This window comes from Enhydra lutris, unplaced genomic scaffold (assembly GCF_002288905.1).
Source record: "Enhydra lutris kenyoni isolate GAN:26980312 unplaced genomic scaffold, ASM228890v2 scaffoldscaffold39, whole genome shotgun sequence".
Lineage (NCBI taxonomy): Eukaryota > Metazoa > Chordata > Mammalia > Carnivora > Mustelidae > Enhydra > Enhydra lutris.
Window position 1 is genome coordinate 28,607,935 of NW_019154123.1, and position 16,634 is coordinate 28,624,568.

At 37.4% G+C, this 16,634-nt stretch overlaps 1 protein-coding gene and 1 pseudogene across 1 annotated transcript in view; one reads left to right on the plus strand and one right to left on the minus strand.

The window, feature by feature from the left end:
* LOC111155033 (phosphatidylinositol glycan anchor biosynthesis class X) overlaps positions 1 to 16,634 on the plus strand; it is a gene marked incomplete at its 5' end in the record, with an annotated part of 37,906 nt that overhangs the window by 12,936 nt on the left and 8,336 nt on the right. Inside the window, one exon of the mRNA XM_022515047.1 lies at positions 7,547 to 7,688. Coding sequence (XP_022370755.1) covers positions 7,547 to 7,688 — 142 coding nt within the window. The remainder of the gene's footprint in view (positions 1 to 7,546; positions 7,689 to 16,634) is intronic.
* LOC111154951 lies at positions 825 to 1,857 on the minus strand (annotated as a pseudogene).

Sequence of the window (16,634 nt, forward strand, 5' to 3'; positions counted from 1 at the left end):
TGACAGAGCACAAGTAGGCAGAGAGGCAGGCAGAGAGAGAGAGGAGGAAGAGGCAGGCTCCCTGCCGAGCAGAGAGCCCGATGTGAGGCTTGATCCCAGGACCCTGGTATCATAGAACCTCCTTTTTAAAAAAGAATCTTTTTGCAAAGTCTAAATCAGTAAGTTCAAAGTTTTTTTCGTAGACTTTTTCATAGAACTGTCTGATTAACTGGTGGTCCAGTTAGATCTCTGGTGATGAGAAGTGATTTCCCCTAACCTTTCAGTAAAGCAAGTAGACACACAGCTCTCATTTTCTTGTATTGCTGAAACAGGCAGAGGGACACATACATGTTATTAAAAATTAAGTTTGAAACATTTAAAATAACTCTGTATTAGAAACTTGACTCTGGGACACCTGGGTGGCTCAGTCGTTAGGTAGCGGCCTTCGGCTTGGGTCATGATCCCAGAGTCCTGGGATCAAGCCCCACACTGGGCTCCATTCTCGGCGGGAGGCCTGCTTCTCCCTCTCCCACTCCCCCTGCTTGTGTTCCCTCTCTTGCTGTGTCTCTGTGTCAAATAAATAAATAAAATTTTAAAAAAGAAAGAAAGCAAGAAACTTGACTCTGGGTCCCTGGGTGGCTTCGTCCTTTTGCGTCCCCCTCACCCCCACTCATTCTCTGTCTTTGTCTCTCAAATTAATAGATAAAATCTTTTTTTTAGAAAAAGAGACCATCATAAGCCTCTTTTTGGAAGTTATACTGGACTGGACTGGTTAGGTGCATCAGTTTCACTGGTATTTACATTTAGGAAGCAGAAGAATAGTCCAGCTAGCTCAAATTGGAGGTTTAATTACACTGTCCCCTGGTTGGCTGTGTGGGTTCAGTAAGTTCTGCTACTCTTCTCAGGCAGAATTTGCTCCTAGATTCTGTGGTTCATTATTTGGCAGCTTTTTAGCTATAACTGTAAATATTTCATTCACATTCATTGAGGTTTTAGCTGATGTCTCCATGAATAATAAACTTGTCATCTTCATAGGGCTGTGCTTCCTGTGAATCTATAGCCCTTTTATTCTAGGTCAGCTTTATTTCCTGGGAAAGCTATGACAGTGTTAGGACTTGCTTTCCTTTGAGGGTTTTTTGTTTTTTTTTTAAGATTTTATTTATTTATTTGACAGACAGAGATCACAAGTAGGCAGAGAGGCAGGTAGAGACAGAGGGGAAAGCAGGCTCCCCGCTGAGCAGAGAGCCCGATGTGGGGCTCCATCCCAGGATCCTGAGATCATGACCTGAGCCGATGGCAGAGGCTTAAACCACTGAGCCACCCAGGCGCCCTCCTTTGAGGTTTTTTAACCCAGTGTTTTGCTCTTGCAAGGGACTCCTCGTTGGAGCTCTCATATTCAACTATGGCTTCCTGTGCTCCTCTGTAGTACATTGGTGCTAGGCTGTAGTATCATTCTTGACCACTGTATCTCGTATTGTTACATTATCATGGTAGAAGGCTTGGGTTAAAAAGCAGCAACAACGGGGCGCATGGGTGGCTCAGTGGGTTAAGCCTCTGCCTTCAGCTCAGGTCATGATCCCAGGGTCCTGGGATCGAGCCCCACGTCAGGTTCTCTGCTCGGCAGGGAACCTGCTTCCCCCTCTCTCTCTGCCTGCTTCTCTGCCTGCTTGTGATCTCTCTCTCCCTCTGTCAAATAAATAAATAAAATCTTTAAAAAAAAAAAAAAAGCAGCCACAATGGCACTGTCTTGAAATTCATGAAACAAAGAACTAGGCTTCGTTAGCCAACGGCAGACTCTCCCAGAAGTACTAGTTTCAACTGGTGTATTTTATTTATAATATTTGGCCTGTTGGGTCTTGTTGCTTCTCAGTTAGCCATGTCCAGATTTGAAAGAAGTCCCTAATTTCAATCTCCTAAATGAATTTTCAGGTTGTGAGGTATCCTTTTTTTTTTTTTCCTGGAGTTAAGAAACCTGAGATGACACAAGCAGCCGTGAAGTCAAAGCTACCTGGCAGCAGATCCCAGGCATAGCAAAAGGAGGAGACTCAGCCTCAGGCTGTGGCTTTGGTGAAGGCTGTGTCTCCTCCTCCTTTTGCTTTCTAACTTAATTCCTTGTGTTTAGAGACAATACGCAATATAATTTCAGTCTTTTGATACTTCTGGAGACTTATTTTGTTGTCCAGCATATTGTTATATATATGGCCTGTGTAATGTGCTTTTGTTTGGTAGAACATTTATATATATCAGTTAGATAAACTTGATTGAAAGTTGTTCATGCCTTCTATATCCCTCCTGCATTTGTACTTAGTCTGTTCATTGTTGAGAGAGGGGTATTAAAATCTCTGGCTATAATTGCAGATTTATCTGTTTATCCTTGAAGTTCTCCCAATTTTTGCTGTGAAGTAAAATACATGAATATTTTGAAGCAATGTTTTTAGGTGCATACAGCACATTTAGGATTGTTATATCTTCTTGATGAATTGATCCTTTTATCTTGGTGTAATGTCCTTTTTTATCCCTGACAGTATTCCTTGTTCTGGTTTGCATTTTTTTTGCATTTTTTATATTAATGTGCCCACTCCATATTTTTATTATTAATGTGTATCTTGTACACAGCATATAATTGTTTCTATTTAACCAGTCTGTCAATCTCTACATTCTAATTAGAGTGATTAGACCATTTACTTTTAATATCAATATTGATTTGGTTGGTTTGGTTTAAATCTACCCATCTTGCCCCTTTTTTTCTATTTGCTTTTCTTTTTTTTTTTTTTTCTTTTTCTTTTTTAGAGAGTGTGAGAGAGGAGGAGAAGGGGTAGAAGGAGAGAGAGAGAGGGTCTCAAGCAGGCCCCTCACCCAGCATGGAGCCTGACTTGGGGCTTGATCCTACAACCCGGAGATCATGACCTGAGCCAAAATCAGGAGTCGGCTCAACCGACTGAGACAACTAGACACTCCTCTGTTTGCTTTTCTATTTGTCCTACCTAATCTTTTCTCTCTTTTCCTGCCTTATTTTAGATACATTGAGTATTCTTTAAGCATTCCACTTTATCTCCATTTTGGCTTATTAACGATACTTCTCTTTTTTTAATTGGTTGCTTCAGGGTTTACAGTGTGCAATTTTAACTTATCATAGTCTACCTTCCAATATATTCCATACTATGAATAATGTATAAATCTTAGAATACTTTACTTTTTTCTCCTCCCTTTTATGCTTTTGTTGCCATATATGTATCAGCTTTATGTTTTACTAATAATCCCCACTACTGTTATTTTTGTTTTGAATAGTCATATATTTCTTCATTACTAATTTAATTGCGGTAGAGCACCCATCACATAAAACTTACATCACTTAAAAAATTTTTTTAATTTAAATAGGCTTTACACTCAACATGGGAACTCGTGACCCTGAGATTAAGAGTTACATGCTCTACCTGGGTGGCTCAGTGGGTTAAAGCCGCTGCCTTCAGCTCAGGTCATGATCTCAGGGTCCTGGGATCAATCCCCGCATTGGGCTCTCTGCTCAGCAGGGAGCCTGCTTCCTTCTCTCTCTGCCTGCCTCTCTGCCTACTTGTGATCTCTGTCTTCAAATAAATAAATAAAATCTTTAAAAAAAAAAAAGGAGTTACATGCTCTACTGACTGAGCCAGTCATGCATCCCCCATCTTAACCATTTTTAATTGTACACTTGGGTGTCATTTAGGACATACATATTATTATTTTTTTTTTTTTTTGTCAGAGAGAGTGAGCACAGGCAGACAGAGTGGCAGGCAGAGGCAGAGGGAGAAGCAGGCTTCCCGCTGAGCAAGGAGCCCGATGTGGGACTTGATCCCGGGATGCTGGGATCATGACCTGAGCTGAAGGCAGCCGCCTAACCAACTGAGCCACCCAGGTATCCCTAGGACATACACATTATTGTGTTACCATCACCACCATCCGTCCACAGAACTCTTTCATCTTGCAAGATTGGAACTTTACCTATTAAATAGCCCCCGATTCTCCCCTTCCTCCAGCCCCTGGTAACCACCATTTCACTTTCTATTTCTGTGAATTTGACTATTCTTGATACCTCGTATAAGCAAAATCATACAATATTTGTCACTGGCTTACTTCACTTAACATAATGTGTTCATCATCCATGTTAATTTTCTGTAGACTCATCATCCTGTTTTCCTTAGAGGCTGTACCAGTTGACGTTTCCTCCATGAAATGAACAGAGTTCCATTTTTTCTATCAACCAAATTTTAAAGCAATTAAAAAATAAGCAAAAAAGTTCTTATATTCACTCACATATTTAGCATTTGCTCTTCTTTCTTGTCTTTCCCTATTTCCAAATGATACCATTTTCTTTCTGCCTGAAGAATTTCCTTTACCGTTCTTGCAGTGACAAATTCTCTTAGTTCATATTTGTTTTAGCTTTTTTTTTTTTTTTTTGCCTTTATTTTTGAAGGGTTCTCCTTTTGGATATATAATTCTATATTGATAGCCTTTTCTCATTTAATACTTTAAATACTTTGTCCCATTGTCCTCTGGTTTGTTCTTTGTTATTCTCCATAATGCTTCTTTTTCCTCTGATGGCTTTTAAGATTTTTTTTTTTCTAGTGACTGGTTGATAATATGTCTTGGTGTGGTTTTCTTTCTTTCTTTCTTTCTTTCTTTCTTTTTCTTTCTTTCTTTCCTTCCTTCCTTCCTTCCTTCCTTCTTTCTTCCTTCCTTCCTTCCTTCCTTCCTTCCTTCCTTCCTTCAAGATTTTGTTCATTCCACAGACAGAGATCACAAGTAGGCAGAGAGGCATGCAGAGAGAGAGGGGGAAGCAGGCTCCCTGCTGAGCAGAGAGCCCGATTCGGGGCTTGATTCCAGGACCCTGAGATCATGACCTGAGCCGAAGGCAGAGGCTTTAACCCACTAAGCCACCCAGGTGCCCCTTGGTGTGGTTTTCTTTATGTTTATCCTGCTTGGGATTTGTTGAATATCTTGGATTTATGGACTTATAGTTTTCATGAAATTTCATGAAATTCAGAAAATTTTCAACCATTATGTCTTAAAATATTTTAATATTATATTTTAATATAATATTTTAATATAATATTTTAATATAATATTTTAATATAATATTTAATATTATATATAAAAATATATGTATATTATATATGTATGTATATGTGTGTATAGAATATATATAATATATAATATATAAATATCTCATATATAAAATCATATATATAATATAGAAATATAGAATTTTATTTTTATGTTTATAAATAAATCATAAATATAAGTATATAAATATATATTTATGTTATATTTATAAATTTGTAATTTATAAATATATACATATATTTATATTATATTTATAATTTATTTATAAATATATAAATATGTGTATATCTATGTTTAGACTATTTTTTCTGTTGATTGTTGTCTGTTTATATCTATATAAAATTTTATAAATATTTTATAAAATATTTTATAAAATATCTATATATAAAATTTATATAGAATATAAATTATAAATTTATAAATTATAAATATAATATAAATATATATGAACCATGAGAGACTATGGACTCTGAAAAACAATCCGAGGGGTTTGAAGGGGCGGGTGGTGGGAGGTTGGGGGAACCAGGTGGTGGGTATTAGAGAGGGCACGGATTGCATGGAGCACTGGGTGTGGTGCAAAAACAATGAATACTGTTATGCTGAAAAAAAAATATATATATATAGATGTAAAATCTCTTCTCTTTCTCTCACAGTGTTCGTATTTTTCTTTAAACCTTTGAACGTGTTGGGCATATATAAGAGGATTTTTAACATCCTTTGATAATTCTGTCACTTCTGTCATTTCTATGTCTGTTTCTACTGAACAATTTCTTTCTTGTTTATTGGTCACATTTCCCTACTTTTTTGCATCTTTAGTGACTTTTTTTTTTAAATGATTTAATTTATCTATTTTTTTAAGAGTTTATTTATTTGAGAGAGAGAGAGAGAGAGAGAGAGAGCCAGAAAGAGCCCTTCACAAGTGAAGGGGAGGGGCAGAGGCAGAAGCAGACTGCCTACTAAGTAGGGAGCCTGATTTAGGGCTCAATCCCAGGACCCTGGGATCATGACTTGAGCCGAAGGCAGACACTTAACTGACTGACCCACCCAGGTGCCTTATATATTTATTTTAGAGAGAGGGGAAGAGAGTGTGCTTGTGCTGAGGAAGAGAAAAAAGATCCCAAGCATTCTCTGTGCTGAGCATGGAACTCAGCTCAGGGCTCAGTCTCACAACTCCAAGATCATGACCCAAGCCAAAACCAAGAGTTGGACGCCCAACTGACTGAGCCACCCAGGCACCCCATATGTTTAGTGAGTTTTGATGGGATACTGAACAGTGTGAATGTTGTAGATACGAGCATTTTTTAGTGTGTTTTTCTTATTTTTTCTGTTAGCAGTTAAGTTACTTATCAGCTTGATTATGTTAACCTTTTTTTGTATGGGTCTAAAGTTAAAGTGGCCTTTACTACAAGGCTAATTTAGCCACTAAGGCCTTACCCTATTGGTGTCTCTACCAAAAGCTGTGATCTCAATACTTTGGTTGGAATGCAAATTTCTCCCAACTGTGAAATTTTCAAATTTCTCATATTCAGTTCCCTGGTCATTCTTTGCACCATCTTTTGGAATTACACTTTGCTTTTGCTTTTCTTACTATTCAATAAAAAATCAAGGGGAGTCCAACTCAGATTTATAGAACTCTTTCTGCATAGTTCCCTCCTCTCTGGAATTTAGCACCTTGACTTCCAGCCACTTTAGTCTCTCTTAACTTCTGTCTCTGTTTTATAATTTAAGCAAAACCACCATGTTGTGCTTTGGATTTCCTTCCTTGCATTTGGTCCCAAATGTGCTTCAGACAGAAAGCTGGGATAATTATACATTTAGGTTTATAATCTATTTCAAATTAATACTTGTATATGGTATGAGATTGAGGTCAAGGTTCATTTTTTCTTTTTCTTTTTTTTTAAGAGTTTTTTTTTTTAAAGATTTTATTTATTTATTTGAGAGAGAGGCAGTGAGAGAGAGCATGATCGAGGAGAAGGTCAGAGGGAGAAGCAGACTCCCTGTGGAGCTGGGAGCTCAATGTGGGACTTGATCCCGGGACTCCGGGATCATGACCTGAGCCGAAAGCAGTCGTCCAACCAACTGAGCCACCCAGGCGTCCCAAGGTTCATTTTTTCTACATAGGTATTTGTTTCAGTACCATTTGGTGAAAAGACTCTCTTCTCCCCATCAAATCATGTTGGCCCCTTTATTGCCATATAAATAGGTGTATGCCTATTTTTAGACTATTTCTTTCTGTTGATTGTTGTCTGCTTTCATACTAATACTAAACTGTGGCTCTTGACAGAAATTTATGAAAGATCTAATTGAGTGATTCTGACATGAAATAAATACTTACTTGACTTTATAATGTTTTGAAAATAGATTTTGAGTTTGAAATACAGTGTTTCCACTAATTTGAATGTAATGTTATGCTATCTCATTTAACAGCTGAATGAAGAGATATATTTTAAACATGCTTCTCTTACAGAGACCTTTTAATAAAAGTGAAATTTGGAGAAAGCATTGAGGACTTACAGACCTGCCGACTCTTAATTAAACAGTACATCCCGACGGGACTTTTTGTGGATCCATATGAGTTGGCTTCATTAAGAGAGAGAAACATAACAGAGGTATAACTATTAGAGGATTTTTTTTTTTTGAGAGAAATTATTTTAGGAATGCTGTCATTTTGATTAAGGAAAAACAATAGACAAGACAACATTGTACTTTTTATTCATTTTGTTAAAGTGTATAAAGTAACTTTTTTTTTTAGGTAGGATGGGAGTATTATTTAAAAAATGAGTGATAATGTGTCAAGCTTGTCAGTAATAAGCCAACTGAACTGAGCTAGTTAGAATGGTTTTTGTTAGAATTGTTCCTAGTTTCATAACTAAGAAAATTATATATCTTTGAGAAGGTTAATGATTATAAATACTGCTTCAGCAGCATTTGACAGTATTGTTTGAGTGACCTATAAATCAACACCTGTATAATTTGGATGTGGGAGGAAAGGAAGCTGATATTTATTGGATATCTGTATGTCACATATCTTCTTTTTTTTTTTTTTAAGGAAGCAAGGTAAAATTAAGCATTAGATAAAGATTATGTCCCAAACCCATGCATAGATCCATTTTTGTGTGTGTGTGATTTATGTTTTTTATTATTTTTATTAACATATAATGTAGTATTTGCCCCTGGGGGTATAGGTCTGTGAATCGTCAGGCTTACACACTTCACAGCACTCACCATGTCACATACCCTCCCCAATGTCCATAACCCAACTACCCTCTTCATACCCCCCTCCCCCCAGATCAGTCTTTATAACAACTCCAGAAGTATTATTTCTCCATTTTATAGATAAGGAAACTGAGGCACAAAGAGGCCAGGTAAATTATCCAGGATCACACAGATAAATGGAAGAGCCAAGAGATATATCCAGGGTTGTCTAATTATAAAGTTGTTGCTCTTTCCAGAAATGAATTTTATTCCTTAATTAATGGGTTCTCTGACTTTTGGTAAGAATCACTTGGGGCCACTTTTTGTGCAGATTATGTCTTCCTCGGAAAGCTTAATTCAGTAGATCTAGATTGGACCCAAAATTCTGTTTTAACAACTCAGATAATTCCTGTTAAGAAATTATGACAAACACCATCTTCATTCTTAAGATTATAATCTATATGTGAATATAAAAGAGGCAAAATAGATATACTTGGAGTCATTTATGATGACAGTTTATAATTGTGGTTTAGGCCAATTTCTTCACCTATTTTAATTACTTGTTTATCAAGTAATTATTTAATTATTCAAATTTTTTGAATAGGTGATTATATTCTCATCGTTCAAAATATAGGAGATATAAAAAGGTGTACAATGATAAGCGTCCACCTATCTTGACCCCCATTCACCAAGTTTCTTCCTGTGTTCTGTTTTTTTGCACACATATTACAGTTTAAATAAACATGTTCACTTATATGGCAGTCTCAGTACATTTACACATGTAGAAAGACCTCATTGCTTTTTTCCTCATTCCTTTCCTTCACTGAGTCATGAATTCTGAATGAGGCTTTTAAAATTTTAAATAATAGGTTTCAAATTTAAATGTGGTTCTTGGCTTATTGTGACATGGATTGGAATCATATTTAAACCTACTTAGTAAAATTGCCTACAACATTTTAAGAAAATGGAAATTTTTTTTGCATAGGAGTACCCAAAAAGAGATCACATACCCACCATCTTGGGATGAGATTGGGGTATGTGCAGATTAATTGTAACTAGAAAACTGGGCAGGCAAAGGATGCCACTCTGGATTGATTGACAAGCTTTTCTTTATCTTAATTTTCTATTTCCCAATTTTCTAATCCCTAATTATAAGCCCTTTAAGTGAATTTACTTTTTCATTTCAAATAGATGTCTCATTTGTGACACATAGATAATTAGAAGTTGATTTCCTAATATATGAGATGCTATTTCTTTCTGCCTAGCTGAGTTGAGACTGTGGCCCAATCCTTTGTGTAGAGAAACTTTGTCTCAAGAAGTGGTATTGAGGAGTATAACTGGATAGAAGGAAATTTATATGTAGGGAATGATTGATACTTATGTATTTAGATTGAGATCTTAACTATTCTATGAGATAAAATTTGTGACTGCAGCACATAGAACAATGGGTTCAAATTAAATGAGTTATGGTGGCAATAAAATGTTTTGTAAGGAGTTTGTGATGGTTTGTGAGCAATTTGAAAATAAATACAAGCCTTAAACAGAGTCATAATGAATAAAGCACTTCAAATGAATCTCAATTCATTTTTAGGTAGGGCTATTTGATATATTTAATTAAAACCTCTCACGTTCTTTGAAAAAGGCATAATATTAGATTGAAGCATATGAAACTGCTGTTCAGTAGGTCAAAATGGAAATGCTGTGTTTTTGAAATCATAAATTTTACTCAATCAAAATATGTAATAATAGGACTTAATGCCCTCACCAAGTTGGAGGACAGGGACCAGATTTACTCTCCCACTTGAAATAACCAAGAAATAGACAAAATATATGAAATAATGGGAAAGATCATTGAATACCAAGCAGTGAGGGCAGTGATGTCTGAAATTAATGGAAAATAAATAAGATGAGCTCTATGACTGTCCCAGCTTATTGCCTTGGAGAGTTTTCGAGCTGTAACATAGGGAGCAAGAACCCAAGCAGAGCCTAGTGGACTGCTTGGGTTTAGGAAATGAACGTGAAATCCTGGGAAGACGAAGGTCACCAGAATTGACAAGGCAGTATAGAGAGAGCTGCACAGAGACAACTCCAGAGATCCATAAAAGGTTCCCCTCAAGTTCATAGTCGAGTACTGATTAGTGCATTTTTGTGAGGAAACTACTTGCTTCTGGTAAAAGACCTTATGAAAAAATTAGAGGTTACAATGTCAGACACTCACATAGGGCCAGTGGTAGTGTTTGTTCCCAGCAACCATGCTAGGAAAAGCCTCATAATTCATTGGGCGTTCAGTAGAGTAAACAGAAGAACTTTTACTCAGTAGTGGGGGAATATTTAGCCCTAGAAGGAACATCCTGGCAGTCCTGTTTAACAAATCTTAAAAGCACGACCCTTGAAAGGTCAAACTGTTTATAAGTAACTTTACTGCATACAAACAAAGCTCAAGAATTCTTATAGGAATACAGTACCCAACAATATCAAAATCACAGTGTCTTGATTCTAATAAAAAATTTGATGCAATGATGGGGAGAAATATGGCCTGTAATGAAGAGATAAATGAATCAATCAAAACCAATCCAGAACTGACCCAGATGTTCGAATTGGGCTATGAAAACAGTTACAATAGCTGTATTCCATATGTTCAAAAAATTAAGTACAGATATGGAAGATATATAAAAGGAGAACATTAAACTTGTGAAGATTAAGACTACAGTGTATGAGATAGAAAAGATTCTAGATAAAATTAATGGCATTTCAAACAGTGCAAAAGAAAAGAATAATAGATTTGAAGACATAGTAATAGAAACTACCTAAAACAGATTTAAAAAAAGAGAGAGAGAGAAACATAAAAAGTGAATAGAGTGGGGGCACCTGGGTAGCTCAGTGGGTTAAAGCCTCTGCCTTCGGCTCAGGTCATGATCCCAGAGTCCTGGGATTGAGCCCCACATCAGGATCTCTGCTCAGCAGGGAGCCTGCTTCCTCCTCTCTCTCTCTCTCTCTCTCTCTCTCTGCCAGCCTCTCTGCCTACTTGTGGTCTCTGCCTGTCAAATAAATAAGTAAAATCTAAAAAAAAAAAAGTGAATAGAATAATAGTGAGTTGTGGGACAACTTCAGGTGGCCTACTGTACCTGTGATTGGACTATCTTGAAGAGATATCTCCACCCCCATGTTCCTTGCATTGTTCACAGTAGACGAGCTGTGGAAACAACATAAGTGTCCATCAACAGATGAGTGGATAAAGAAAATATGTATGAAAATAGGATACAGGGGCGCCTGGGTGGCTCAGTGGGTTAAAGCCTCTGCCGTCGGCTCGGGTCATGGTCCCAGCGTCCTGGGATCGAGCCCTACATCGGGCTCTCTGCTCAGCGGGGAGCCTGCTTCCTCCTCTCTCTCTCTGCCTGCCTCTCTGCCTACTTGTGATCTCTGTCTGTCAAATAAATAAATAAAATCTTTAAAAAAAAATAGGATACAATGGAATGTTATTCACCTATAAAAAAGAAGAAAATCCTGCCATTTGCTACAAGCTAAGTGAAATAAGTCAGAGAAAGACAAATACTGTATGATCTCATTTGTATGTGGAATCTAAAAAAAACCTGAAATCATAGAAACAGAGTAGATTGATGGTGGCCAGGAGCAAGAGTGTGGGAGAAACAGGTGAAGGTGTTCAAAGAGTATAGACATCCAGTTATAAGATGAGTAAATTCAGGGGGTCTAGTGTATAGCATGGTGACTATAGTTAACAATAGTGTGTTATATATTTGAAAATTGTTAAAAGAGTATACTTTAAAAGTGTTCATCAGGGGTACCTTGCTGGCTCAGTAGAGCATACGACTCTTGATCTCAGGGTCATGAGTTTGAGCCCCGTGCTGGATGTAGAGATTACTTTAAAAAGTAATAAAATAAAAGTTTTCATTGTACACACGCATATATATAAGAGGTAACTATGAGTGATGATGGATGTGTTAACTAACCTTACTGTGGCAATCATTTTGCATTATAAACATATTTCAAATCGTGATGTTGTATGCCTTAGACCTATACAATGTTATATGTCAATTATATCTCAATGAAGCTCAGTGTGGGGAGTGGGGTAGGGAAGGTGTGATTGGAATCCCCAAGGAGAGAAGAGAGAAATGGAGATGGAAAAAAATTTGAAGAAATAATGGCTGAGAAATTTCCAAATTTGGTGAAAACTATAAATCCATATGTCTAAGCTGCTCAAGTACCAGAAACATGAAGGAAACTATCCCGAGGTGCATGTACTCAAATTGTTTAAAACAATGAGATGAGGGGCACCTGGGTGGCTCAGTCAGTTAAGCGTCTGACTTTGGCTTAGGTCATGATCTCGGGGTCCTGGGGTTAAGCCCCATGTTGGGCTCCATGCTCAGTGGAGTCTACTTCTCCCTCTCCCTCTGCCCCTCTCTCACCTTGTGCTCACTCACTATCTTTCTCTCTCAAATGAATAAAATCTTTAAAAAAAAAAACAATGAGAATGAGAAAAAAATTTTAAGTTTTTATTTAAATTCCAGTTAGTTAACATACAGTGTAATATTAGCTTCAGGTGTACTAAATGGTGATTCAACACTTCCATATATCACCCAGTTCTCCTCATAACAAGTGCACTCCTTAATCCCCATCACCTGTTTAAAACACACACACACACACACACACACACACACACACCACCACCACCACCACCACCACCACCACCACCACCACCACCACCACCCACCCACCCCCACCCCCCACCTACCTACCTCCCTTCTGGTAACCATCAGTTTGTTCTCTTTATTTAAGAATCTGTTTCTTATGGGGCGCCTGGGTGGCTCAGTGGGTTAAAGCCTCTGCCTTCAGCTCAGGTCATAATCCCAGGGTCCTGGGATCGAGCCCCGCATTGGGCTTTGCTCAGCGGGGAGCCTGCTTCCTCCTCTCTCTCTCTGCCTGCCTCTCAGCCTACTTGTGATCTCTGTCTGTCAAATAAATAAATAAAATCTTTAAAAAAAAAAAAGAATCTGTTTCTTGGTTTGCCACCCCCTCTTTTTTTTTTTTTTTATTCTCCTTGTTCGTTTGTTTTCTTTCTTAAGTTCCATGTGTGAGTGAAATCATACAGCATTTGTCTTTTTGTCTTTCCCTGACTTACTTCACTTAGCCTAATACTCTCTGGCTCCATCCATGTCATTGCAAATGGCAAGATTTCATTCTTTTTTATGGCCGAATAATAGTCCATTGTATATATATACTACATCTTTTTATTTTTAAGTAGGCTCCCTGGCCAACGTGGGGCTTGAACCCACAGCCCTGAGATCAAGAGTCACATGTTCTACTGACTGAACCAGCCAGACACCCCTGAATCTTCTTTATCCATTCATCCATTGATGGGCTTTTAGGCTGTTTCCATAATTTAGCTAAGAAAATGCTGCTATAAACATCAGGGTGCATGTATCTCTTTAAATTAATATTTTTTTATTCTTTGGGTAAATACCTAGTAGTGCTATTGCTGGATCATTAATTTTTTGAAGAACATTGATACTGTGTTCTAGAGTGGCTGTATCAGTTTGCATTCCTATCAACAGTGCAAAAGGGTTCCCCTTTCTCTATATCCTTGCCAACACCTGTTGTTTCTTATGTTGTTGATTTAAGCCAGAGAATGAGAAAATTTTAAAAGTGGCAAGAGGGAAAGAAAAACACGTAAAATATAAGGGAACAAAGATAAAGGTAACAGGTTTCTTGTCAAAAATAATGCAAACAAGGGGCGCCTGGGTGGCTCAGTGGGCTAAAGCCTCTGCCTTCAGCTCAGGTCATGATCCCAGGATTCTGGGATCAAGCCCCGAATTGGGCTCTCTGCTCAGCAGGGAGCCTGCTTCCTCCTCTCTCTCTCTCTCTGCCTGCCTCTCTGCCTACTTGTGATCTGTCTGTCAAATAAATCAATAAATAAATCTTTTTAAAAAATAATAATGCAGGGCACCTGGGTGGCTCAGTGGGTTGAAGCCTCTGCCTTTGGCTCAGGTCATGATCCCAGAGTCCTGGGATCGAGCCCCGAGTTGGACTCTCTGCTCGGAGGGGAGCCTGCTTCCCCCGCTCTCTCTGCCTGCCTCTCTGCCTACTTGTGATCTGTCTGTCAAATAAATAAACAAAATCTTTAAAATAATAATAATAATAATAATGCAAACAAGAAAATAGTACAACACCATCCTTAAAGTGTGGAAAGAAAAGAAACCTGTGAGTTTTGAATTCTGTATGCAGTGATAATATTTTTCAAAGTGAAGGTGAAATACTTTTCAGACATCTAAAAGAAATAATCACTAACAGACCTCCACTATAAAAAATGTTATAGGAGGTCTTTCAGGCAGAAGGAAAATAATACCAGATAAAATCTGTATCTACACTAGGGAGAGAAGAGCACTTGAAATGATAACTACATGGGTAAACATAAGACTTTTTTCCCTCTTATTTAAATTTTTTATTTACCAGATAATTGAAAAAATAATATAACATTCATACCATATGTAAAAATAAAATTCATGACACCAAATATCACAAAGTTGGGAAGGAGAAGATGGAAGCATACTTTTATAAGGTTGTTACACTAAATGTGAAGTAGTTTAATACCACTTAAGGGTAGACTGTGCTACATTAAAGATGTTTACTGTAAACCTTAAAGTAAACATAAAAATAACAAAGAGTTTTGGGGTGCCTGGCTGGCTCAGGTGGTGGAGCAAGGCAACTTTTGATCTCAGGGTCATGAGTTCAAGCCCCACATTGGGCCTAGAGCCTACCTAAAAATAAGTAAAAGTTAAGAAAAACACGAAGAGTTTTAGCTAGTATGCCAGCAAAGCAGATACAATGAAATTATAAAAAATATTCAATCCAAAAAGCAGAGAAAGAACAGAAAAGGAACAAAGAATGGATGTTAAATATAGAAAACAAGATGATACACTTCAACTTAACCATATCAATGGTCACATTAAATATAAATGTCTAAATATCCCCATTAAAAGACAGAGATCATCAGATTGGATAAGAAAGCAAGATCCAACTGTATGTTGCTTACAAGAAATGTCTTATTTTAAAACATTTAAATTTTAAAAGAAAAGATATGGAGGTGCCTGGGTGGTTCAGAGCGTTAAGCCTCTGCCTTCGGCTCAGGTCATGATTTCAGGGTCCTGGGATCAAGACCCGTATCGGGCTCTCTGCTCAACAGGCTCTCTCTTTGCTCAATCGGGCTCACTCTCTGCCTGCTGCTCTGCCTACTTGTGATATCTCTCTCTCTCTCTCTATTCAATAAATAAATAAAATCTTTTAAAAAAAGAAAAGAAAAGATGTGATGTGCTCATACTGGTCAAATAAGCTGAAGTGGGTATATTAATTTTAGGTGAATTGGATTTCAGAACAAAGACTATCACCAGAGCTAAAGGAAGGCATTTTGATAATGGGATCAACTCAGCAGGAGGAAATAATAACCATAAACATTTATGTACCTAATAGCACAGATTCAAAATGGATGAAGAAAAACTGGTAGAACTGTAAGGTATAACTTATAGCTGAAGGTTTCAGTACCCTTTTCTCACTAATTGATACAAGAAATTAGTAAGGCTTTATAAGATTTGAATAAAACAGTCAACTTGACCTAATTGGCATTTATAGACCACTCTTCACAGCAACAGTGGAATGAATATACATTCTTTTTAGATGTACATGGAACACTTATCAAGATAGAGCATATTCTATGTCATAAAACAAGTCTCAATATATTTAGACAAATTCAAGTTTCACAAAGTATGTTCTTTGACTACAGAGGAATTAAAGTAGATATTAAGAATGGAAGGATCTTTGGTGCCTGGGTGGCTCAGTTGGTTAAGTGCCTACCTTCATCTTAGGTTATGATCCTGGGGTACTGGGATCAAGCCCCATGTCGGGCTTTCTGCTCAGCTGGGAGCCTGCTTCTCCCTCTCCTTCTGCCGGCCACTCTGCCCGCTTGTGCACGAGCTGTCTTTATATCTCTCTCAAATAAATAAAATCTTAAAAAAAAAAAAAAAAAAGAAAGCTCTCTGGAAAAGGCTCAAACATTTGGGAGCCAATCAACATACTTCTAAGTAGTCCGTGGGTCAAAGAAGAAATCAAAAGGGAAATAAGGGATTTTGAACTGAATAAAAGTGAAAACACAATATATTAGAATAGTAGGGTGCTGCTAGAGCTGCATTTAGGGGGAAATCTGTAGTCCTAAAATGCCTGTTTTAGAAAGAAGAAAGATCTCAGATGAGTGATAGACAAGCCTCCCTAAATTATAAAAAGAAGAGCACGTGAAACCAAAGTTAAGTAGGAGAATAGGAATAGTAAAAACAGCAGAAATCAATGAATTAGAA